We start from the raw sequence: 26,331 nt of genomic DNA, 5'->3' as shown, positions 1-26,331 counted from the left end.
CACTTCTGAAGTTTGGCAGCTCACCATCACAGCCCTTTTAGAAACCGACCAGCCACTTCAATGGGTCATTTAACAAGGTGGGCTTTTTCTGAATTAGGGACAAGGAAAACAATTCCTTTTGAATTCCTGAGCTAATAAACTACTTGGCAAATTTTCTGAGCTCTTTTGTCTCAGAAAACAGGGCATTCAAATTTCTGGCCTAAATTTAATCAGAGACTTTTAGAAGAGGCTATTTTGAGGTAGAAGTTGGTAAGAATCTGAGCTGATTTGGGCTGTGGTGAACCAGGACCCTGTTCCTCCTGCTCTTCCACAGATTAAGGACACCTTCCTGAGGACTTACACGGATGCCATGCAGAATTACAATGGCAATGATGAGAGGAGCCGGGCAGTGGACCATGTGCAGCGCAGCGTAAGTTCCAGGGAAGGAGCTCGAGCTGGAGACTGCCTGTGAGGTCTGGCCTTAGACTTGTGTACTGCTGTGGACTCCCTTTCTCCAACTTTTGGTCCCATTCCATTCTCAAGGGTTGACATCCAGTATTGGTCCAGGGTCCACTTATCCAGGTATTTAGTGTCAAGAAGCATTGCTGTCTCTAGTTTGCTTTTTGTAAGCAAGGATTGTGAGCAAGTTTGCCCTTCAAGTCTGAAGTCTTGGAAAGGATATAGGCAGTGAGTGTATGATAGGCTTGCTTAGAGTTGGCTCCCAAAGCTTGGCATTCTGGAAATGGTGTCTTTAGTGTAGGTAAAGAACTCAAGTAAACTGCCTTCACTGGCTTGCACTGTGTAGTGGGGATGGAGAGTAGACCATCTGAGGGTCCACCGAGGGTCTGTCAGGTGTGTGTGTCCAAGGCTGCCTGATGGTTTACAAAAGATATGAGGAAAATAGAAGTTTCCTGCCTAGAGGCACTCAAGAGGCAGGGGCTAGTGCTGAAGCCTCATGCCTATCAGGATCACCTAGGGACGTTGTTGATTTTGGGGCACTTTTGGCTTTGTTTTACATCGCAAGCAATATTTTAATTTGGGAGGTAATTCATTTTGATAAAATTTCAAATTTATCAAGAAAAATTGCAAGAATAGTACAAGGAATTATATACCTTTTACTCATATTCACTAATTAATTATATTTTTACCCCATTTGCTTTAATATCCTCTATTTCAGCAGTTAGCAAATATTTTTTATAAAGGGCCAGATAGTAACTATTTGAAGCTTGAGGGCAATGCAGTCTCTTATAACTATTCAACTCTGCCTCTGTCGCACAGCAGCCATCATAGACAACGAGGACAAGAAGGCCTGGCTGTGTCACAATAAAACTTGATTTACAAAACCAGGCAGCTGGTGGGCTACAGTTTACCAACACCAGCTCTCTTTCTTCTTCTATGTGCATCTTTTTCTCCCCTAAAACATTTACTTACTTATTAGTATAGATTCTTTGAAGATTAAGATTAAGTTGATCTATGTATGTACATCTATACCTTTAACAGCACCCAGATCATACAGGTGATTTTGATGCCTAGCCAGACCACTGCTTTACTTTAAGGAGGTCATACAAAAGCCCACACAACCTGTCATCTAGGACTAACTTCCTTCCCTGAGTTCAAATTGGTGTCACAGTGAGAATAATTGTTAGTGGAGCTTCAGTTCATCTGTACTTACCAAAGCTGTGTCTGTTGACTCAGAGGCATGGCCTGTGTTTCTCCTTAAAAAGTTGTAAGACAGTGAGTGAGGAGACTACACAGTCTTTGATCTGCCACACTTTGATTCTTTTCCTTTCCCTGTTAACAGCTGAGCTGCTGTGGTGTGCAGAACTACACCAACTGGAGCACCAGCTCCTACTTCCCAGAGCATGGCATCCCCCCGAGTTGCTGCATGAATGACACCGATTGCAATCCCCAGGATCTGCACAATCTGACCGTGGCTGCCACAAAAGTTAACCAGAAGGTACTTGCTTTCTTTCAGTCCTGATGGGATCAGTGGTGAATGTTTGGGGAGGGCTTTTTTGTTTCAGTGAGATTATGGTAAGTAGGTTAGAAATGGCAGTCTAGGAAAGAATCAAGAATATTCCTTTGTGGTCCTTTATTGCCTGGGAGAGGCCCTTGAGGCTGCCCACTTCTAAGGAGAAAGCTGTGACTCAGCTCAGCCTAGCATTCCTCTCTCAGCAAAACTCTACCAGGCATAGTTACAAAGTGTTAGCAAGTGGTTTCTGTTAACCCTGATGCTTATGTCAGACAGGGAATGCTGGCTTTCTTCTTTCTGGGTGTCTTTCTTCTGCTTAATATATCTTCTAAACATGAAATTATTCACAGCTGGGTGTCAGGCCTTAGCAAGAAGGGGGAGTACAGTTGACAGACAGCATGTGCTTCTGCTAGGAGGGTGGCCTTTATTTTAGGGAGTTCACTGCTATAGGAAAAGAAATCAACAATTCCAATTCAACTCACTGTCAACATACTGTCTCCAAAAGAAATTAGAGAGGGGAAAAATCTGGCTAAAAGATATTTGAAAGTTAGTACATAGAGGAATTAAGAAATATAAAATTTCAGTAGTCAGAGAAAAGGAATATCAATTCTGTATTCCACTTTACAGAGAATATTTTGAAGACATGATACAAGTGCATGTGAAGGCTATCTATATTCTTAAATGTTTAGATAAATGCCAGATAGAAAATGTATTTTGGTAAACAAGAGGGAGAATAAAACCGTACTATAGAATTTATCTGTTGTTATGTGGACATCAGGTAAATTTTCTTTTCTTAGTAAGATAAAATTCTGTTCTTCAAAATGTTATGTGGCCTGGGCCAACTACTGAATAACTCATAGAAGATAGGCATTCTTTCAAGATTGGAATGCTAAGACATTCGTTTCTGTACTTTACTCATTTAATGTTGGTATTTATAGCATAAACACTGCAACACATAATTGCTATTTTGTCTAGAAGCTCATTTTGTCATGCTGGGCTTATGACTTTGCTATTGGAGTGGGACAGTAAGATGTTCAGTACTGACAGCCTCTTGCCTTGAATGAGAGGACATCTATTCCTACTAGAATTTTCTTATGAACCCAAAGTTTGAAGCCCATTTGCCTCTCATCGGTAAGGTAACTTCTGCTTTCTCCATGGACATGTCTGCTAAGCACTCATGCATGTCAGTGTGCTGCCAATTTATGAAGTGTCAAGCTTACTTAGCACATGGTAAACACTCCAATTTTATAAAAGGCAAGAAGTACTTTATGGCAGGGAGATATTGGCATACCAGAGCCTCAGATCATTTGTAGAAGCAGCAACCCTCAACCTTTGATAAAAGTCTCCTTTTACACCCAAACTTCCTCTTCTTTTGTGAAAGTTTAGGGTCTAGAAGTCCAGAAAACAGCGTATAGAGTCAGATTCCAGTTTAAATTCTGGCTCAGCCACTAGCTGGTCATGCAAAGTTGATCAAATTACTTAACCCTTCTCAGTCTTGTTTTTTTCTCATCTGTAAAGTGGAGATAATAGCTCTTACCCTTAGGATTGATAAGAGGATTGAATGAAATAAAGTATCTAAAGCATGGTGCCTGGCACAGAGCAAGGACACAATAAATGCTAACTGTAACATTAAATGTTATCTATAATGTAAATGTCATGACAATGATGGTGAAGTTTGCTTCTACTCCACCACACTGTGGCTTCTGTTAGAAAGGATGTAGCTAGTCCTTGTAGGAAGGATCTTTTGTTAGTATTCAGAAGCAAATGTAGAGATTTTTCCTGTAGTGCATCTCTATAGTCTTTACAGTTATTCCCAGAAAGAAGGATAAGATAGCATTTTCTTCTTTTCATTGATAAACTACAAATATACCTTACTCCCTCCCCACCTCCCTCCATAATCCTACTTTACATCTTCCTGATCACCTTAAATTCTCTTTCACTTTCCTTATTGTCTTCAGTGTGGCTCCCTGAGAGGAGAAAAAGTAAGTGGAAACTGAAATTTGTCTACTGAGCTTCATTAGATATTCTCATTTAATGTTCACATGAACCTCTGAGACAAATTACTTCTTAGGTCAGAGTCTCAGAGGCCTCATCTATAAAAGGTGGGAGAGTGGGATGGGATGGAGATAGTAATAGTAGATGCTCACAGAGCTTAGTCCCCCTCCCCTCTCTTGACTCTCTTCCCGAGGAGGCTTAATTACTATTACAATCTAGTAATATGGAACCCTATTATATAGAATAAATGAATTATAAATCCCTGTACACCTTTGGTATCTTGAACCCTATGTTCTTTTTTTTTTCATGTCTTAAAGCTTTCTCTATATTCTGAAACATCCAAAGTAAACATAAATTTTACCTCAGTAAGACTTGACGCATGATGTCCATTTTTTTAATTTATTTTTTCAAATGCATTTCTCTGCCTACCCCCCACCACTTTCCCTTGCCCCCTCCCTCCTTCCCTCCCTCAGCTCTTCCCCTTTGGTTTTGTCCATGAGTCCTTGCTATATGTTCCTTGACTTTCCCCTTCCCTTCCTTTTCCCCACCCCCCCTCCTTCCCTCTTGTCTCTGTTGATTTCTTTTCTTTTCAGTGTTGCTGGTCTTATTCTCCTTGCATCTTTGTATTGTTGGTTAGGTTCCACTTATAGGTGAGATCATATGGTATTTGTCTTTCGCTCCCTGGCTTATTTCGCTTAGTATAATGCTCTCCAGTTCCATCCATGCTGTCGCGAAGTGTAGTAGTTCTTTTTTTTTTCTGCTGCGCAGTATTCCATTGTGTAAATGTACCACAATTTTTTGATCCAATCATCTACTGATGGGCATTTAAGTTGCTTCCGACACTTGGCTATTGTCAATTGTGCTGCTATGAACATTGGGGTGCATAGGTTCTTTTGTATTGGCGTTTTGGTATTCTTAGGGTATAGTCCCAGTAGGGGAATCACTGGATCAAAAGGCAGTTCCATTTTCAGCTTTTTGAGGAAATTCCACACTGCTTTCCACAGTGGCTGCACCAGTCTGCATTCCCACCAACAGTGTACTAGTTGAACCCTATGTTCTGAAAGCACAGAAAGATGACTCTGAGCTTTTATCCTGCAGCCTAAGAAACCTACCGTGAACATATAACTGGGAGAGAGCAGAAAGGATGTGAGAACAGTTAAGCAGGATATTTATTGTTTTGTTTGGGGAACAGATTTTATTTTGGTTCTGTTAGAAGGATGATGAAATGGCTGCAGATTCATTGGCCAATAGCATTGACTGAGTTCCTCCTCCATAGGAATTCCTTAGCATTTTTTTAAGAGCAAGGGCAAGAGGAAGAGACAGTTATTCTTGTTGGCAGCTACCGAGATACTGCTTCCCAGAACCTGTCTGGGACTAACCATCTACTCCCAATATTGAAAATCTGCCACTTACAGATGTTTTCCATTGGTGACTATATTGATTTAGACATGCTGAGAGAGTTAGCAAATTACCTGTTCTGTTTCTGGGTGTTTCCTAGGACACTTAGCAGGCTGCTATAGGTTTGTCTCACACCTGACAACCAGGCTTTCATTTTAGGAAATTGAAAGAGATTGTTGTGGGCAATAAGATCATGGTTTAGTGGAGAACTTTCGGTGGAATGCAAACATGACCTGTGGTTGTTGTATCAAAGCAGTTCCTGTAGTGTGCAGACGTATGCTGAGACCTGGAAAATGGACTTGTGGGTCCACATGGCAAACAATACAGCTAAAAATGGAGATGTAAAACATTTATTTCAACCTTGATCTTATATTACTTAAACAACAAGGAAGCTCAATTAACTTCCATCTTCTCATTTTAAGTAACCTTCTTCCTGATATAATTCGATAATTTAATTTCTTATTTGGAATTTAAAAAAATAGTGGGGGAAATTTTCTTAGGGAGCAGTACTTCTTAAACTTTAACATGCATATGAAGCATATTGAGATATTAACATTCATTTAAAATGTATTCAAAACAAATAACCTAGGGATTTTGCAGATTCTAATTCAGCTGGTATGAAGTAGAGCCTAGAATCTGCATTTCTAACAAATTCGCAGGTGCTGCTACTCATGAAAAACCCCACTTTGAGGAACAATATTTAAAGAGAACAATGTCGCCAGAATTGAACTAATGCTACTCACCTTCTTCATTTTTCTGATTTCTCTTACTGGTTTGAGTGGGCTTATCAAAAATAATGTTGCTATTATGTTCATTTTTTGTTACTCCAAATATGATAACATGCAATAAATAAAATGGCATGCCAGTTCATTCCAAATAATGTGCTAAACAACAACAACAAAATAATAATAATGTTGCTGACAGAAGTCTCCTAAAATGGGTTGGAAATCATACTTCAGAAATGCATATTCAACTTACATGTAGAATTGGAGTTCATAGGAAAGAAAAGTCAGTCCCAAATTATTTTGCAGAGTAAGATGACACACTCCACTTCTCTCTTGTTTTTATTATTGAGTTTGTGTTTCCATATTTTGAGCCGAAATAACACCCATGCTTGTCTGAATTTCATTCCTCTGCCTGACCATCAACCACCACTGTGGGGAGAAGATACAGTAATGATGGCCAGCGCAACAAAACATTATCTTAGTTCCTACCATTTGGGAAAGAGTTAGAATCGTCACCTCCATTCTCACTTTGAATTTTTCCTAGTCAAAACTGCTCTCCCTTTCACTGTCTTTTGAAAAATGGCATGATATATAGTTTCACTAGTAAAAATGAAATCAGCAAGCAAGCATCTACTATAAAGAGAGGATCTAATTTCAAAACTCCCCATGGCAATAATGTATTTCCTTTCCCACCCCTTCCCTGGCCTTCTAATTTATGTCAGGTAACTAAGGAGTATAGTTTGTCCATTGCATTGAAAACATGTGTCAAAGCATTATTGCTAAGCTAATGCATCTTTTTCTTTGCAAACAGACTGTGAATGCATAAAATACCACTTATTAGAAGGTACAGCATTGGCAGAATTTTTACAAGCTATGAGAAATGTTAAATTGTTAAATTTTGAATTTAAAAAGGGGAGACATGTTTTGGTTCTTTATATGTTATGACAATTTAGTGTGCCTTTCATGATAAACAAGAGTTCCCTTTACTCTGTTATGGAATAATGTCTTGATTTTTCACAGACTTTACACATTCAAGTTGAAGGTCTTTTTCAGAAAACTGAAAAACAACCACATCTTCCAAAAAGCTGAATATATCAGAAGTCTAAGTTGATTTCTCCCAGTTCCAAAATGAGTATACATATACATTCATTCTCATTCTCTCCCTCCCTCTCTTTCTTTCTTCCTCCTTCTCTCCCTGTCTCTCCCCGCTCCCTCTCTGTTCTTCTCTTGGTCTCTCCCTCCTACTTCTTCCTCCCTCTCCCCTCTGCTGTTTCACATGTGGGACTTTTATCAGGAAGAATGAGTTTTTGACTTTGCATTACTGGTGATGTACAAAGTTTGGTGTTCCCTACCGGTACTAGATTGATAAAGTGTAATCCCAAATAACAGAAAAAAACTTGTTTAGCAACATTTTGAACTCCAACCAGATCATCTATTTTAAAGAAAGGTGGTTAAGTTTTAAAGAAACATTGAAATTGGCAAAATTGGTGTTAGTTTTAATCATAACATTTAGAGATTTCATAATATATTAAAGGAAAATTTCCTTCATTTTATGGATAAGGTGTTGACATCCAGAAAGGAGAAGTGACTTGTTCAACATGGGAAAGACTCTGGAATGTAGATTTTTTTTCCTTATTTAAAAAAAAAAACAACAAACTTAATAGTCTCCTTTGGAAGAACCCTAAAGTGCCATAAAGTTGGCAGGCATTCAAACACATCCTTCTGACCAGATGATTTCACTTTATCCAAGGTTTCACCATTTGTTGTCAAAATGCTATTACTGTGATTATGATGCTGAGTCTTTCTGTTCAAGGATGTAGAATGCATTTTCATCTGTCCAAGTCTACTTCTCTATTTCTATAGTGTTTATTCATAGATCTTACTGATTTATTGCTAAATTTAATTCTACTACTGAAATATTTGTGGATGAGTAGACAGTTAATCTTTGAACAACAGGGGATTAATTGTGTGGGTTCACATGTATATGGATTTTTTTCCAATAAGTAACTGTACTTTTTTCGATCATGTCTGGGTGTCCATGGATGCAGAGTGCCAACTGTATGCATTGATCTATATGCCATTTTATATAGGGGATGTGGGCATCCTCAGATTTTGGTATCTGCAGGGGGTTCTGAAAATAATTCCCTGTAAATACCAAGGGACAACTTAAGTTTTAGAGGAGTCAAAAGTTATACATAGATTTTAACTATGCAGGCATTGGCGCCCCAAACACTGTGTTATTCAAGGGTGAACTGTATATATGTTGGATTTGCTTTAAAATAATCCAGCCAGGGGATGAGAGTTGGGGAGATTTAAATGAGAAAAGATTAGTCCTGTGTTGATTGTGATGTTAGAGGAAGGTTCACTTGGGGGTTCACTGTACTACTCTCTCTACTTTTCTTATATGTTGGAAATTTTCATTATATTTCTAAGTAAAAAAAGAATGCTGGTAAGTTCCTAGGGTGAGCTACAAAACTTAACAAAGTCTAGTCTGGCCTGGGTAAAACACATATCTGAGACTGCCTCTCTCTATATCCAGGGTTGTTATGATCTTGTGACCAGTTTCATGGAGACTAACATGGGAATCATCGCTGGAGTGGCTTTTGGAATTGCATTCTCCCAGGTAGCCTACATAATTGTGTGATTCAGTCAAGCTTTTCCCCTGTCCTGTTGTCCTTTCCCTCCCTTGTCTCCAGACTCTGCCTGCCTCCTTGTGCCTTGGGAAAGGCTGATAGATGGGGTCAGAGCTCCTTGCTCATTAGTCCTCAGGTCATCTGTTTATTGATTTTCCTTTTTCAACTTAAATGAAGTTTTGCCATCAAGGGAATATCAGTTACAGTTCAACTAATGACTAGCCCCAGAAAAACAACTTGCCTCTTCTGCAGGTCAAATAGAGGTTAACTGAACAAAACGCTGGCTTAATTGGAGCATAAACAACTCCAAACATCAAATGGCAGATCTGGATTTGGGGGGAAGCTTTTTTCCTGGTTGACCTATCCCTTTTCTGTTCTTAATTCCTATAGATTATGCATGAGATGTCTCCCTTAAAAAAAAAGTCTAAATTTAGCCAACTTTATTTTGTGATCATTATTTTAATTTCTAGGTTATACTGTTGTTTCTTAAGAGAAAACTGAATTTCTATATATTACATTTTATATTCCTTTATCTCTATCCAGCCTCTAAAAACTGTGGAAAGAGTAATTATGCAAACTAAGTGAACCATACATACTAAAGGATGGAACAAGATTAAGCTAAATCTAAAATTTTATCCACCTCCACCAGACAGTGTACTGTCCCACAGGCTTTTGGTGTCACTGCTAAATAATATAGTGTTGCTATAATATTGCTATGGGTACAAGGATTGGCATGTATACTTAACCAAATAAAAACTTTACATTTAACTTAGAATTTTTTCAGACCAACAGATGATTATTCTTCCAACAAAGCCTAATTATTGTTATCTCAGTAATGTGTCCACAGCTCTAATTTCACCTGTTTGAATTCTATATCGGCTCTCTCAGACTATAATTACTTCCCCCTGCCCCTCTGTATGGCTTTCTTTCCTGCTGAGCAATACAGATGCACTTTGATCTTATTCAAGTCTAAAACTTTTTATTAAAATATGGCATATGCAAAAAAGTACATAGGTTATAAGTATACAGTTTAATAAATTATCAGAAAATGAGTCTACCCATGTAACTGTCACTTATATCAAAGAATTGAACATTAGCCTGGTAGTTTTTGTAAACAGAAGACCTCACCTTAGATAAGTCAAAAACTTTTCTTCCAAGCATTTTCAAAAACCTGTGTGACATTTCATTTCACAAGAGCTTGTGGACTCAGACAACAAGGGTGTGTACTTCTTGAGGCAGTTCCAAAATTCTTTAACCATGAATTGAGTTAAACCTTAATACACACACACAGACAAACTAGAGTTGTGTCAGAAACAATGCCAATTAACTCAGTCTCCAGACATATTTCAGAGGAAATCGTTGCCCTAAACTTTCTTCTGGTTGCTATAATATTTCAGTAATAACATTTCAGTAACATATCTTTAATGGCCAGGGGACATTTTAGAAGATCCCAGACCTCATGTCCGATGCAGATGTGCAGGATGCACTTGACAGCTTGCACATACAGTTTGCTTTACAAATATATGTGCAGCGTCAGGTTCACATCCACCTACAAGACAGACTTATGCTGAGCATTTGAGAAGAACTGTCTCCTTGGAGGAGGGAATAGTGTTGAAGTCTCCCCTAATGGCTATCTTAGAACCATGGAGGGACATGATGCCAGTAGTCTGTGTGGGGAGAAGAGATCCTCAAAGAGCCTGGAATCTCATGGATGAAACATATTATCATCCAAGAGTATTCCCATGTGGCCATGAGAGGGTGGGGTGACAATCCTATTTTCATTAGTGAAGTGACCCAAGTCTTAAAAGAACCTGATTAATACCTCTCCCCCATTTTTTCTCCCATATCCCTGTGAGGGGATTTGTGCTTAGGCAAGTGGTTACCTGGCCTAGTGAAAGTTAATCTCTCTGTGATACCTTGCTGTGAAACATGGTTGAGAGGCAAAGAGAAATTAAAGCTGCCTTTACCCCTTCATTTCCCACCCCCAATGCCTGGCAAGCCATGACTTTATTACTTCTTCACTAGCAAACTCTCCTGGTCAAGAATAGTATCATATGGTCTTGAGGAAAAGAAGTCCCTCGTGTGGGAATTGGTGATTTTCTCTGTGGCCCTGTGAGGCAGTGAGAGAGAAGCTTTGGCTCCAATGAACCCCCAAACGGAAACTCTCTGCAGAGAGTTTAGGTCTCATAAGGTATCACAGAATCGGGATAAGAGAACAAAAACCCAAAGCCCATTGGCATTGCACAGTCAGTACCATTCACTCACATGGCAAGACAGGTACTGCAGGGAAGGCATTTGAGTTTTTTATGCTCAGCTTGGAGCAGGAATAGGAATAGCCATGGTTGTCTTTTATTAGCCAGATGTGCTAGGAACTGCAGCTTTTAATGGTGCCATCAGTCACAGGGTTCCTGTAGGGTGAAGTTGACTTCCAGATGCCAGGAGATCCAGGCCCTCTCTGGAACAACGTTGGCCACTTACCAGATGCCTATTCAAGAAGAACCAGCCATACTGACCCTGGTCAGTGACCTAGAACCAAAGCTTCAGCCACACATGTTCAAAAATTGTAGGATACATGTCACAGTAATACATAGCAGATATTGGCCAACGTCTTAGCCTTCGAATAATAAAGCAAGGTCTACTGTGTAGAGGCCACAAAGAGACCAAAGTATGTAGGAAAGAACAGAGTGCACGCTTTCTCTCCCCCTGCCCCCTGTGCCCCTCCCTCTCTCCACTTCTCCTCACCTGCCCTCCACCATCTCCTTGTCCATTTCCTCACTTTCTCTTGTGACCTCCACACTATGACTGTTGGAAAAAACTGGTTTTGCACATCTGTTGTCTCAGAAATTAAAAGTATTATAAAGTACAAATAAAACTAAGGTAAGCCTATCTTTTTCATAGACTCTGCAAGAACTTTGTCCCCATTACTTAATTCAGCTAACTGAAAGCAGTTGAGCTTTGTTTTTAGACAGCAGGGTTCTGGCAGGCCTTTAATACTTCTCTCCACAAACTCCTTCTGCCTTTGCCCTCAAAGAAAAACCCATTTGTCTAGACTTGAGGGGCAGGTCCTGCGGCCCTATAAATTTATAGCAGGACGTTGAACGTGTTTTCATAGGGTACCTCTTCTCTGCTTTTGAGGGGGTTACTCTTTTACTCAAGAAGGCTTGGGGAGACACACACCATGGGGGTTATTACCTCCCCTGCCCCTAACATGGCCTAAAAGTCAAGAGTGAGGGTGTCCAAGTCTGGACACTTGCATTACTCTATCTTCGACACTGCTTTGCACCGCTTTCCACCTTGGTTGGCCTTCTCCTGTGTGCACGCGTGCGCGCGCGCGCGCGTGTGCGTGTGCGTGTGTATGTGTGTGTGTGTGTGTGTGTGTGTGAGAGAGATTGGAGTCCTCTGAGACTGCATTTAGCACTTCTGTATCCAATGTAAATAGATATAGGGCTTTGCCAAACTTGGAACCTATTAGGCTGAATTAATCCACTATATCACCAAATACAGTTCTGAGTGGGGACAGTAGAACTATTTTGCAAAAGGGGAGGATTGAATGGCTTGCTTGAGGTTGGGCAGCTACTGTAGATGCACAGTTGCAATTCTGACTGCCTCACCTGGTCTGCTGTATTAAACATTCAGGCCAAAAATCACCCTTGTTCTTGCCTCAGGTAGCACCTAAAGAGAACTTATTCTGTGTCTTTATAATGAAAGGGTTTGAATTTGCGGAATTGGAGGGAATAAGTACTCATCAAAAAATACAGATCCTTCCCTGGCTGGTGTGGCTCAGTGGATTGAATGCCAGCCTGTGAACCAAAGGGTCACCAGTTTGATTCCCATTCAGAGCACATGCCTGGATTGTGGGGCAGGTCCTCAGTCGGGGGCACATGGGAGGCAACCACACATTGATGTTTCTCTTCCTCTCTTTCTCTCCTCCTTCTCCTCTCTGTAAAAATAAATAAATTTAAAAAAATACAGATCCTCATCCTACCCATTCATCCCCTGACCTTCACCAAAGTCTCCCCCAGGCCCCATGGGCTTCTGGAATGATTCGTCATTGGCTAGGATTTTTTTTTATGGTACTTGTTTATCTTTTCTGCGTAGAGGGCAGGACAAAGCTGTTGATAGCCAAATAAGGCTAGTGGAACTATTTACTCATTTCCTCCGTATTTTCAGGGCCTGGGATAGTCCCTGACAGCATTTATACAGTTTTATTTCAAACCAGATTTCTTGGCACTTCCCAAAATCATCAACATTTTATTTTGTTTCCCAGTTAAGTCATTAACATAAAATCTCCTCAGGCATTATAAGGGTCTAAATTTTTGATCCATTGTTTGTCACTTTCTTGTTAAGCCTTTCTTTCTTTATATCCTTGTTTTCTGTCCTCTCCCTACCCCTCAGGAGTCAGGGATTGGGCCACATTTGCCTCCCATGGTGATGGCAGAGGAAGACACTGATGCTCTGTCACATTTTATATCTCTTTTCTTTGTAAACATGGGCCCTACGTCTCTCTGAGCCCCTCTCTCCCACTTCCTTAAGTCCACCCTGTTACTGGTAATTTGCAGAACCTAGTTATGCAATCTGTGTTACTAGAGCTTTGTGTGACCCAGATCTCTCAGCTCTCTATGTGGGCAGTGCCTTGAGAAAGCCTCAGATAGGGTTCTCATAAGCAGAGGACCTTTCTTCTCTCTCTCCCCATCTCTGGCTTCTCAGTTGAAGAAGCAGGACCTCCCAGAGTATTTCACAACTCAAAGGAAAGTAGAATATGTACTGACAAGGCAAATAGTGGTAAAAATAGAATGTTACTTTAAAAAATTAGGTGGACACTAATTACAGTGTCTTTGTCAATCAAAGATAAATAATCTGGTCTAAAACTGCCTAGACTGTATAGGATTAGGCATTTTACTAGCCTCTGGAAGGATGAGTGGTAGCTTCTAGGTCTCCGTTCTGAGGAGTTTTCGGCATAAGAGACAAGCTCTCCTTTTCCTGTGTCCATCAAGGGTTTAAAGCAGAAGTTTGTCCAAATGCCCACATACTGCAGCCTTAATACTTATCAGCAATGTGCTTCTGAAGGGCATCCCAGCATCCCACAGAGCCTACATCTGCTGTCTTTGAGGTGCTTTTTACATATATTTAACCTAAATAAAGGTTTCATTTTTATAAGGATAGATCTTTCTGTCTACAGGTTAATTGGGCCTAGGGGCAAGTAAATGTTTTGTACTGCCTCAGACTGATGAAGAGGACATGACTTTAGGCTGAACAGGCTTTTTATTATGTATCTAGAAATAATCTGGTAATAATTGGTATTAAGTATAAGGTGCTCCCCATACCCCACTATCCCTTACTTATGGAAATGAGAAATCAAAGTTTTCTCTCAAACATGATGAAGAAACTATAGCAGACTTGAAATCGGTGACCCTGTGAATAGTTCAAAGCACCTACATATTCCAAATCCTAATTTTTCTTGCACTCGGAGAAACTAGAATAAAAGCCAATGTATGTAAAATGCTTTATTTCACATAGCTTATATGTATATGTGCCTCAGTTCAGGACATTTTTAGGAAAAACAATTTCATAGTAGATGTCGAAAAATTAGTTTTAAAAATCTATCTTCTTCCATGGGAAAACAGTGGAAGTAATGTTCTTGCCCCAGAAATACAAAATATAGTAAGTTTAAAAGCAAACAACTTTTATTATTACTTATATTTTTAAAGGTTGTTGCTTCTATGAGAATGTTATGATTTCCAGTGCTTAACAATGATGGTGGTCCTGTTTTGGGGGGAGAAAAAAAAAGATGTAGGGGCATACTATATTCCTTGAAAGCAGAGATTTTAGATACAAGAAATATTTAAGCATTTGACAGGATTTTATGGCTGCATGACTCATGGATTGCCATGGAGGCCAGGAGCACTGCAAACTGTGAAGTGGAATGGTGACTATTTTAAGTTGCTTGAAACACACATGAGGTCAATGAGAAACCTAAAGTGATAAGCTTTATAAAGAAAGGAGATTCTAGGAACTTAAAATTGAATAAAGAGATGTCCAGTGAAAACCCTTTCCCAGAAGTTTACAGTGTAAGGCAGGAAGGAACTCCTGGTGGTGTGAGAGACAGGATTTCTTATAGAATGGAAAACAGTCTAGGCTCAGGAGTGGGCCTGGGGAAAGAGGATATTCTTGACTAGGGGAAGAGGGTGGAACCTTCAATTCTGTGTGGGTTACTTGTGTGGTTTGGGGGAGATTCTTTAACCTTCCATGAACCCATTTTCTAATCTGGAAAATTGTGATGATAATATTGCACAGGGATGCAGTAAGGATTAAATAACTTGATATATCTAAATGTGCTATGTACCTCTAATACTGATTTGTTGACTAGAATCTGATTTTTGAGAGTATCAAGTGTGTTCTGGTATATGTTGGTCCTGGAAAATGACAGTTCTAATGCAAAACTGTAATATCCAAACTCCTTGAACTCATGGAGGGAATTTTAGTTTTTAATTTGGCATAATATCCTGGATGTTACAGCCATGGTTCCTTTGGCTTTTTGATGGTATATGCATGATAATATGTATTTTGTGGCACAAAATGATGTTGGTAAATCCAATAAGGTAGTGATTTTTTCCTTACCAGACACAGGGTATAGTTTGTACATTTCACAGCACATTTTTAATTTTAAAAAGGAAGGTAGGAATCAGGGATTTCAGCAATAAAGGTAGGCAGGTGAACTGGAACCTGCATGAGTGGGTGGAGAGCCAGAAGAACAGAGATCAGGTATTGCCCTGACTGAGAGTAGGACCCAGTTTGGCTGCAGGTGTTTCTCCTGTAAGATAAAGGTGACTAGATAGACTGAATGAGTGGTTCTCTCACCTGAAAGTCTTGTTAAAACACCAGTTGATGGCCCCTACCTACATAAAGTGTCTGATCCAGCAGGTCTGGAGTGGAGCCTGAGGATTAGCGTGTCTAACGTAGTCCCAGGTGATGCTGATCCTGCTGGTCTTCAGGCTACACTTGGAGTGACACTGTTCCACATTCTCTCTAAAGGTCATTACCACCTCTGATCCAATAAAACATGGCCAATTGCTTAAGGAGAAGGGACTCAATTTGGCTAAGAGAAGCTGCAGGCCTCCAGACTCAAGTGTACATTGGGCTCCTGTCCAAAATGTGCTGATCCTCCAGAGTCAGGAAAGAGAATTTTGGTTTCCGGGAGCCAAACAGATGTGCTTAAGAATGTTTTCATAGTGTCACAAGAGCTTTTACCAGATCCACCTATGCTACAGGTTAAGTCAAGGCACAAATACAGGTAAATGATTGAGGTCTTCTGAAGAGGTGGAAATATGCTGTTATTGGTTGTTCTGCGGCCCCTGAAAAGCTATGAGGTGGGCCTTAGACATAGATGGGCTCATTTAGGCATAAGATATCTACATGGTTGAGAGACAAAGAGAAATTAAAGCTGCCTTTACCCCTTCACTTCCCACCCCCAACGCCTAGCAAGCCATGACTTTATTACTTCTTCACTAGCAAACTCTCCTGGTCAAGAATAGTATCTTATGGTCTTGAGGAAAAAATTACTATTGGTCATTTGGGTATAGCTGGGGTATTATGCTATGTTTTTTAAAGTATATTTTATTGATTATGCTATTGCAGTTGTCCCAATTTTTCCCCTTTGCCCCCCTCTGCCCGGTATCCCCATTCCCTCCAGCAATCCCCCTGCTCTTAGTTCATGTCCATGGGTCTAAATAAGTCACATTTCTTGTAATAATGGCTTGGTGATGATGAATTCCTTTAGCTTTACCTTATCTGGGAAGCACTCTTATCCACCCTTCCATTCTAAATGATAGCTTTGTTGGATAGAGTAATTTTGGCTGTAAGTCCTTGCTTTTCATGATTTTGAATACTTCTTTTCAGCCCCTTCTTGCCTATAAGGTTTCTTTTGAGAAATCAGCTGACAGTCTTATGGGCACTCCTTTGTAGGTAACTGTCTGCTTTTCTTTTGCTGCTTTTACAATTCCCTCTTTATCTTTAATCTTTGTCTGTTTAATTATGATGTGTCTTGATGTATTCCTCTCTGGGTCCTGCTTATTTGGGATTCTCCGAACTTCCTGGACTTGCATGTCTAATTCCTTCACCAGATTGGGGAAGTTTTCCTTCATTATTTTTTCAAATAAGTTTTCAACTTCTTGCTCTTCCTCTTCTCCTTCTGGCACCCTTATGATTCGGATGTTGGCACTCCTAGAGATGTCCCAGAGTCTTCTTATACTGTCCTTGTTTTTTTTTTTTTTTTAATTCTTGTTTCTTCATTCTGTTCTGGTTGAATGTTTATTTCTTCCTTATGTTCCAAATCATTGATTTGAATCTTGGCCTCCTTCCATTCACTGTTGGTTTCCTGAGGATTTTTCTTCATTTCACTTAGTGTAGCCTTAATGTCTTCCCTTATGTTTTTGCGATACCCAGTGAGTTCTTTGAGCATCCTGATCACCAGTGTTTTGAACTATGCATCTGATAGGTTGGCTATCTCCGTTTCATTTAGTTCTTTTTCTGGGATTTTGATCTGTTATTTCATTTGGGCCATATTTCTTTGTCTCCTCAATTTGGCAGCCTACCTGTGATTGTTTATGTGTATTAGGTAGAGCTGCTTTGACTCCCTGTCTTAGTGCACTGGTTCAGTTGTATGGGGCAGAGCCTTAGGTATTCGTTAGGGTAGGGCAACCGGCTTCACCACTTTGTGGTACTGTGTGTAGCAGGGGGGTCGGAGAGAGGACAATGCTGCTGCCTGGTTTCTGGAGGCTGGCCCGGCACTTGCCCTGTTTCTAGTCACTTCCCCCACTTCCCATATGCAACTAGTGACCTTCTAGCTATTGCCCTAGTGGTGATTTCCAGAGTGGGTGGGTTTGCGTATGTTCCAAGTCTATGCAGGCCCCTTAAAAGGACTCTCCTGAGTAACCAGCAGTTTCTTCCACTGCCCCAACCCTCCACTGGTTTTTACAGCCAAAGGTTATGAGGCTTTGTCTTCCTGCACTGGAACCCTGGGCTGTGTAACCTGGTCTAGGGCTGGGATCACTCGCTCCCAAGGTATCTCTCCTGATTTTTATCCACCACATGTGAATGTGGGACTTCCCATTCCACTGCCACTGCCACCTCTTCATGCCACACCACATCCTTTCCACCCAGCTCCCCATCTCCATCCTTCCTACCCATCTGGATGAGTATGGTTTCTTTAAATCCTTGGTGGTTGGACTTCCATACATTTTGATTTTCTAGCAGTTCTGGGTGTTTTTGTTTTGAGGTCAGTTGTGATTCTTCTTGTGATTGTACAAGGAGATGAAGCATGTTCACCTATGCCTCTATCTTGACTGGGTAATTTGCTTTGTTGAGATATCTTCCAATGAATGTACTATGGTTTTGAATTGAATTTGAGCATTAAAAATATATCTAAATAATTCTGTGCTACTTTACTTTTTTCTATCACTCATATAACATATGAACACACTTTAATACTACTTATGTTTCAAAAGTTGTTTTTAAATGGACAGAGTGAGCTAGAACCCTATGGCCAGTTCAAGAACCTCCAGTTGTCCTCTACTGGCAGTTAAATCCCCTAAGTCTTAGATCCCACAACTGAAATTAGGTTTGATATTTTTCTCTAGTGTCCTTTCCCTATTCATGTACAAATGCCCCCAGCTGTTAAAAATTATATTTGGGGGGAGGTTCAAAGCAGGGTGTAGTTCAGTGACTTGAGATTCCCATTCTAATTTTTCTTTCTGGCAACAGCTCATTGGCATGCTGCTGGCCTGCTGTCTGTCCAGGTTCATCACGGCCAACCAATATGAAATGGTATAAGAAGAAGGTGAGTGGTGGTGAGGAGTGTTTAATTTCAGATTTCTCCCTTTGAGGTACATACGACCTTTCAAATGGCAAGAGTACTGCCCAGCCACTTAACTACCTGATCTTGGTGGCACTGATCCATGTGTCAAAACCTTATTTCTGTGGTGCGAGGGAGGAGATGTGATCATTACTATTATGGAAAATGTATAAATGCTCTTTTCAGCTTGTTACTTTATTTTAAATCTTTATTAATGGTGAGTCACTCACATGTTTTAATTTTTCTCTTAGTCTTTCAAGAACGACGGGATAAGAGACCTGATTTAAAAAGGAATGCAGCAATCCTTGAAAGACTTCCAAAGAATGTTAGAGCACAGTACATATTACACTTGCCCTGCTCCCACTAATACCCTACCCCATGTGCAACTGACACTCCCACACAGTCTCTACCCTGCCTTTCAGCCTAAATCATGTGTAGTGTTCCATTTGGTGAAGCCCTGTTGTGCCAGAGTATAGCCAGTTTCCCTGCATCTAGTCCTAGTGGGCCCCACCAGGGGCTCCTCCATCTGTACTTGTTCCAACTGCAGCTCATCGTAGGTGACTGGTTATCAAACATCACTGGACCCTGGGCCCTGCATGTAGTTTGGGAGGCTCCTGTTAACCTTTCATTATGATTGATAAATACCACACCCCTCGATGTAGATAAACAGCTATCTGTTATTTTGACTTAATCTTTGGTTTGGTTTTCCCTTTACTAAGCCTCTTTACTACCTTCTCCAGGCTGCCTAGGACATGTAAAGAGGTACCTCAGTAATTGTTCATGAGAAGGAGAAATCATGTCATATGCATAAAGGAAATTGTTGAGATTTAGGTGGCTTCCTTGCTTATTGTTACATGCCTGGGTATATATAGACAGTTTAGTGCACCTATGCCTGTCACTTGAAGCCTGTATTACAAAGCTGTATTGTTGCTTCCCATGAAGGAAATAATATTACTTCTGTTTCTCTCCAATTAATTGCTATTGTATCATTTTACTTCTTTCTATATTTTTTTCTTTGCATTGACATTACAGACATTGAAGACATCATCAAATAAAAAAATGAGTGTGAAGGGGGAACAAATATCAGAATATTTTTAAAAGATCTTAAAAAATAATGCCTCTAGCATGCCAACAAGAATGCATTGATATTGTGAACATTTGTGATACATGTATTAATAAATAGATTCATTACAAATTTCTGTGTTCTGGTTTTGTTCTTTGGTTATTTCATAAGTTTTGAACACATATTTCCACTCCATTTTGTTCCACAAAGGATTGGAGGTGGACCACCTTACACGCTGAAACACCCCTCTATACATGCTCCCACCTGAACCCACCTCACCAAAATAACATCAGACAGCATAAAAGCTGAAGGTTTAGGTTTTTTTAGTGGAAATTGCAGAAACTTACATAATTTATTATGAACAGGATATATTGTTGGCTACAAAAATAGAACTTTTATATTTAGGTTAGAGGCAAAAAGATTTCAGCAGAGTTTTTAAAATTCTGGGTGTCATTTTTTTTTTTTTTAGAAAAGGAGATGAACATTTATTCCTTCTTTTATCATTTCTAATTAGCATGTATTCTTTCTTCTCTGGATTGAATGTACTAAATCTAAGGAAGAGATGACATCACACAGCACCATTTAGTATTCCCAGTGCCCTGGTTTGTACTTAGGTTTGAAATTCTTACATTTGATTGAAAGAGCATTTTAGCAATAGGTATAATATATATAATCTGTGATCTATTTTTTCTTCTTAATGAACCATCCATAAAAAAAAAAAAACTAGTCAAAGCATATGTTGATCTGTTTGCGAAATAAGTGGATCTAAAAAGCTCCTTCTCTGTAGAACAACCTGTAATTAGTATGGAGATTCCTTTCTAATTATATGCATTTATTAGCCTGAACTTTGCCTGGGGTAAACCTTAAAAGGCTTACAAAGGGCACTGCCCCACATCTTCAGATATTTCCTCTTCAAAAGCTCAAAAGTGAAACCTTAGTTCTCAAACTTAATTCATTCTGGAAAACTGTTAAAGAAGTGATTTGTTCGAAAACAGAATTTCCTTAGTTGCCTGAGAGGTGCATGACTAATCATACAGGTATCAGCATGAAAGGGTTTTGGGCAGAGAATGGAGACCCAAAGTTCTGTTAGACAACCAAGACATTTTTTTCTGTTAAACAACTTGATCAAGAACCGAATTGTTCAAGACCAAGATGTTCAAGAACCAAGGTTTGACTGTATTTTTAGAGCATTAAGATGCAATCTAAGGAAACATCATGTCACTCATAACTTCAAAAAGTCCATTTTTCAATTTCTAGTTTATTACATATTGAAATGAGGCTTTTCTGTAAAAGCCAAAATAACCCCACCCATGGTTCACCTTTTTGCAAGCTGTGCATTTGTTATTTTACTAATTTATTGTTATTGTTATTTTTAATCCTATTTTATTCTTATTCTTTATACTATTTTATTTTTATTGTTTGCGCACATTCAATTATCAGTGTTAAAAGCCTCTGAACAAAACTTAAGTTGAAACACATTTGAAATTACAATCATAGAAACTGGTTTCTTGGGGGTCTGACCTGGCCATTGTGAGTTTTTGAAAGCTTCCCAATTGATCCTAATATGCAGCCAGGTTAAGGCACATCTATCTGTACTAGAATCTGAGTCCAGTTTTCTATTTTCACCTTTTCTCACTCCTATCCCATTACCTTGAGATACTCTCAGTCTTCTTAATGCACATTTGTCTTCACCCCATGCTTTTCCTCTCCTTTTCCCTGTCTGCTATGCTCCTCGCATCTTCAAAGACCATCTCTTCTGTGATATTCTTTCTGATGATTCCAGTCCCAACTATTCTAGCAATTTCTCTCTATGCCCCCACATTTTAGATCCATTATTTTCTAGGATATTATCCATTTTTTCTGCATATTTATGAAGTTGTTACAGTAATGAGTTCTTTTTGAAATCTTAATGGCATCTAGATTTGTCACCTTTTTCATTCTTAATAACTGTTCTTTTTTTCAGTCATTCCAGAAATATGTCTATTTTGTATCTTTCAAAAAACCAGCTGTTTTGGATTGATCCTATTGTTTTTTTTTTTCCTATTTTATTAATTCCTGCTCCTTTCTTTCTTCTTCTTTGGGTTTCCTTGGATTTTTCTCTAACTGTTTTTGTTGCATTCTTAGCTCATTAGTATTTTTAACTATCTTTTATGATACGTTCATGAAAGGCTGTAATTTTTTAATTGTTGCTTTAGCTGAATTTCAGTTTTGATTTACAATTTTTATCACCTTTCAGTTCTAACATTTTGCAATATTCATTAGGATTTATGCATTGAATGATAAATTAGTAATTGTTTTTTAAAGTTTCCAAATGTGTAGAATTTGAGGCTTTTAGTTTTGAAAAATTTAGTTTGTAAGAAAATAAATTTTATTTGCTGAGTCTTGCTTTGTGCCCTCGTATGTGGGCAGGGTTAGTTCTGTATGTGCTTTAAAAAATATATCTTCTTGAATTATAGGGTGTGGGGTTAGACCAAGCTTGTAATAACATCCAAATAGTAAATTTTGTGAATATTATTTTCTGTGCTCTTATGAGTACTTTGCTTGACGCAGCAGGCTCTGAGAATAATGCGTTAAAATCCTGCACTATGAATGTGAATTTTGTAAATTTTGCTTTATATATTTTTAGTTATATTTTTAGAAACATGCAAGTTCAACATTATCTCTCATTGATGAATTATTTCTGTTTATCATTATTGACTTACCCTCTTTATCACTAGTTATTTTTTTTCTTTTAAAGTTCATTTTGCCTGATATTACAGTTGTTACAAATACTTTTGATAAATTCAGGGCTAGGCAAAAGTAGGTTTACTGTTATGAGTACATGGAACACAGTTTATTCTTGTATTATTGCTTATTAATTATTATATTATTTATTTTTATTATTATTCACCTGCTTTTACCCACCCCTGTATTTGCCAATGGTATTGTTCTATATCACTGTATTTAACCTTGCTGTGCAATATTTTAGATGTCTCTTAAGCAGCATATAACTGCATTTTGTTTTCTTTTACAGCTCAATCTGAGAAAGTCATAACTGAAAAACTTGATCCAGTTACATATTGATATTACTGATATATTTTGTTTTATTTCCACCACGTTATTTTTTTATCTACTATTAATTTCCTGTTTTTCTTCTACCCTGCATTCTCTTGGAAATTACACATTGTATATTTATTCTTTTAGTGGTTAACCTTAATTTATTAACATGCATACTTGAAATGTAAAGTTAATCAGAATGTCCATAATCCCCCAAAATAACACAAAGACCTTGGTATGTCACCTCTCACTAAACTTCCATGTTTTTGTTGCCTGACATTTATTTCTACCGTCTCCCCAAATGAATCATCACTGTTAGTGTTTTTAGAGTTTATTTAAGGTTGCTTACATGTGCATACACCCATTCTTTTTCGTTGTTGTTGTTTTGTTGATTTAAACATTGCAACTTGCATCTCTATCCTTTTGGGTTCAATTTAGTTTTTACTGAAATACATGTTTTGTTTGTTTTCATTAAGCAGCCTATACATGATAAGTAATCTCAATATTTGTCTGAAAAATCATATCATCCTTTCTCTTGAATGATAGTTTAGCTGAGGATAAAATCCTAGATTTGTATTTGAGCGTTTTTCTTTTACTATTATTAATAATAAGTCTAATTGTTCATTTCTAGGTAAGCTATCATTTCTCCCTAGTTGCCTGTAAGACCTTCTCTTTGCTTTTGATGTTCCACTTCCATATATCATGGACACTTTCTAATGTCTCATTGAGTTTGTTTTTATTTTTTCCATATCTTTATTTCTTATAGACCATCAGGATAATCTCAGTTATCTTCCAGTTCTCTTCCCCAATTTGTCTGATTTGTTTTAATATCCAAGAAGTTTTGTTTTTATTTTTTTTAAACCCCTGTAGCTTTTTTATAGTGGCCTCTCTTTTCACTGACTTCACATCCTGTATCTAAAAATCCTCAATTTTTATCCTTTCTTTTAAATATCCTAATATCTAAAGTTCATGGGTGCTAATCCTCTTGTATGTTGTGTTTGCTGACTGTCACTCATGAGAGATTGTTTTCTTGTGTTTTTAATGTTTGTAAGAAAGTTTCTCTTCAGTGAAGATTTTTTAAAAAATAAACTTTATTTTGGAATAATTATAGATTTATGGAAAAGACACAAAGATAATAAAAAGATTTCCTGCCAGTCCCCCTTGATGTTAACACCTTACATTAACTATCCTTGTACATTTGTTAAAATGAGGAAACCAATACTGACACGTAACAATTAACTAAACTCCTGTATTTGTTCAGACCTCAGCAATTTTTCCTTCAATGTCTTTTTTTCTGTTCCAGGATGCAATCTAGAATACCATATTACATTTAGAAAGTGGATTGCAACCTTGCTTATAGAATTGTCTCTACAGAGAGCTTTTGCATTTGTTTACCCAAGCACCCTAGGAGTTTTGCTGATGCAGAACCAGATTTTATATTAGCTTCTCAGCTTGAAGAATCATACAGAAAATAGGTAGTAATAAATTTTGATTCCACACCTGTACATGGCTTGTTATTGCTGCAGGGTCTTTTCCTATTCCCTCTTCCACTGAATTTATTCAGGGTCATGAGATATGTATTATTGCTCAACGTGGGCCCAAGGATATGTCTCTTGATCCCTTGTAGGGGTAAACCCTCAAGGCATTGAGCAGTATACTAGGTTCAATGTCCTACTGTACCCCCTACCTCCTGGTCATCAGTGGAACACAACTCATGAGTCTATTGCTCTAGCTTTAAGTTTCCTTGTTTCTGTCTCTTGAAGATTTATCTTTTTGTCTTTGGATATATATTTAATTCTTTTTTTATTTTCTTGATTTTTAAAAATGTTTTTTTATAAATTTATTTTTTCAACTACATTTGTCTCTGCCTTCCCCCCACCACTTTCCCTTGCCCCCTCCCTCCCTCCCACCCTCCCTCAACTCTACCCCTTTGGTTTTCTCCATGAGTCCTTTCTATATGTTCCTTGACTTTCCCCTTTCCCTTCCTTCCCCCCGCCCCCCTCCCTCCTTCCCTCTTGTCTCTGTTGGTTTCTTTTCCTTTCAGTGTTGCTGGTCTTATTTTCTTTGCATCTTTGTATTGTTGGTTAGGTTCCACTTATAGGTGAGATGTATATTTAATTCTTAAACATATTTTTATCCATTATTTGAGGATCTGCCTAATGTGTGGCTTCATTTTCCTTCAGTTTGTCATGTTTTCTGGTTCTATATTCTATTATTTGCAATATATTACATGTTGCTTTCTTGTTTCCTAATTATTTTGTGTCTAAGTAATTTAACTCTCAGTTGGTTAGGATCTTTCAGTACTGTTCTTGAGGTCAAAGACAATGTTAATCCTGCCTTTATATCCCCACAGTAATTGGCACATAACTAAGAACTTTTTAGTTTCTCAAATTACTTTATAGATAATGAATGAAAGAACTTCATGTCCTTAAACTATGTGCCAGCAGCTTAACTGGTCTTATGTGCATATATTTTCTTAGTTTATTTAATTGTTCCTCAAGTCCTACTTGTTGTTTTATCTCTAGAATTCTGTGACATTCTATTTTTGCCTCATGCCTTGTTTTCCAGCTAATGTATCACTATTTTTATCGCATGGATATGTCAGTTTCTCCCACTGTCCTCAAAATAAATAACTCAACATGTCTTGAGTAGTACTATGACCCAACCTGGATTCTCAACTAAAGTTATAGCTAGAATCACCAGCTTTTTCTTTCTTAGAGGAGGAAAAGTGGTGACCTCTGTCTCCTAGTAGAACTTCTGACATAACTTGTATAATAAGGCAAATAAACACAGAAAGGATCAAGGAACAGATAAACCCTCCTAACCCTGGTAGCTCTCTGCAACAGACAATACTGAGTAACACATACACAAAAAGTGTGACCTATTACTCAGAGCTGCATGTTGCAGAGAGATACCTGGGCCAGGATCCTTCATTTGTCTGTTCTGGATCCTTTTAATATATTGTGTGATGTTTCCATGGAGTAATATAATTTAATTCAAGGAAGATTAATGGAGCACCTACTTTATTTAGACCATTGGGCATATAAAGAAGCGTAATGAAATGTCTCTCTTCAAGCATTATTGATTAATTTCCATGTATATAGCAGATTGTTCAAGCGGCTAATCTTTCAACTGGAATAGTTCAGGTTTGTATATACAGTTGATTGGGAAAAGGCCAATATAATATGTTCTACAAATGTAGCTATATTAGTTCTCTATAACGAATTATATTATTTTAATTATAACAAATTACCACCATCATTAGCAGTTTAAAATTTTTTTAAAAATTGGGGGAATCAAGATGGCGGAGGAGTGAGTGGAAGTCACACTGAACTCCTCCCAGGACCAACCTGGAATTACAACTAAATTGTGGAGAAATCACCTGGAACAAACAACTGAACAACAGTGAGAGAGGAGCCTTGTAACCTCAGAGACAGAAGAATCAGCTTTAGTGCAATCTAATTGGTAAGGAGTGCCGTACAGACCTGAGAAGGAGGGTGAGGTGCCCATGGGTGGCAGCACCAGAAGGATATTGAAACGGCCAGTTGGATGCCCCTGAAAAGAGCGGGGTCTAAACCAAAAGTGGGGATCTCTAGCCCACTCCACCAGAGCCCAAAAAGTACACAGAAAACAGCCAGCTGCAAAAAGCAGCAGGGTTGCTCTTTGCAAGAGACAGGTGG

General features: G+C 38.6%; 1 protein-coding gene across 1 annotated transcript in view; it reads left to right on the top strand.

The window, feature by feature from the left end:
- TSPAN7 (tetraspanin 7) overlaps positions 1–19,806 on the top strand; it is a 121,561-nt gene extending 101,755 nt beyond the window's left edge. The window contains exons 4-8 of the mRNA XM_054566557.1: positions 314–409; positions 1,781–1,936; positions 8,609–8,692; positions 18,462–18,537; positions 18,804–19,806. Coding sequence (XP_054422532.1) covers positions 314–409; positions 1,781–1,936; positions 8,609–8,692; positions 18,462–18,530 — 405 coding nt within the window. The 3' untranslated portion in view covers positions 18,531–18,537; positions 18,804–19,806. The remainder of the gene's footprint in view (positions 1–313; positions 410–1,780; positions 1,937–8,608; positions 8,693–18,461; positions 18,538–18,803) is intronic.
- Positions 19,807–26,331: the final 6,525 nt, after the last annotated feature.

The sequence above is a fragment of the Pteronotus mesoamericanus genome, unplaced genomic scaffold (assembly GCF_021234165.1).
Source record: "Pteronotus mesoamericanus isolate MK-2021 breed Mesoamerican mustached bat unplaced genomic scaffold, CSHL_Meso_final contig_173, whole genome shotgun sequence".
NCBI classification, from domain to species: domain Eukaryota; kingdom Metazoa; phylum Chordata; class Mammalia; order Chiroptera; family Mormoopidae; genus Pteronotus; species Pteronotus mesoamericanus.
The sequence above is the reverse complement of the archived record's forward strand: the minus strand, read 5'-3'. Positions and strand labels throughout refer to the sequence as shown.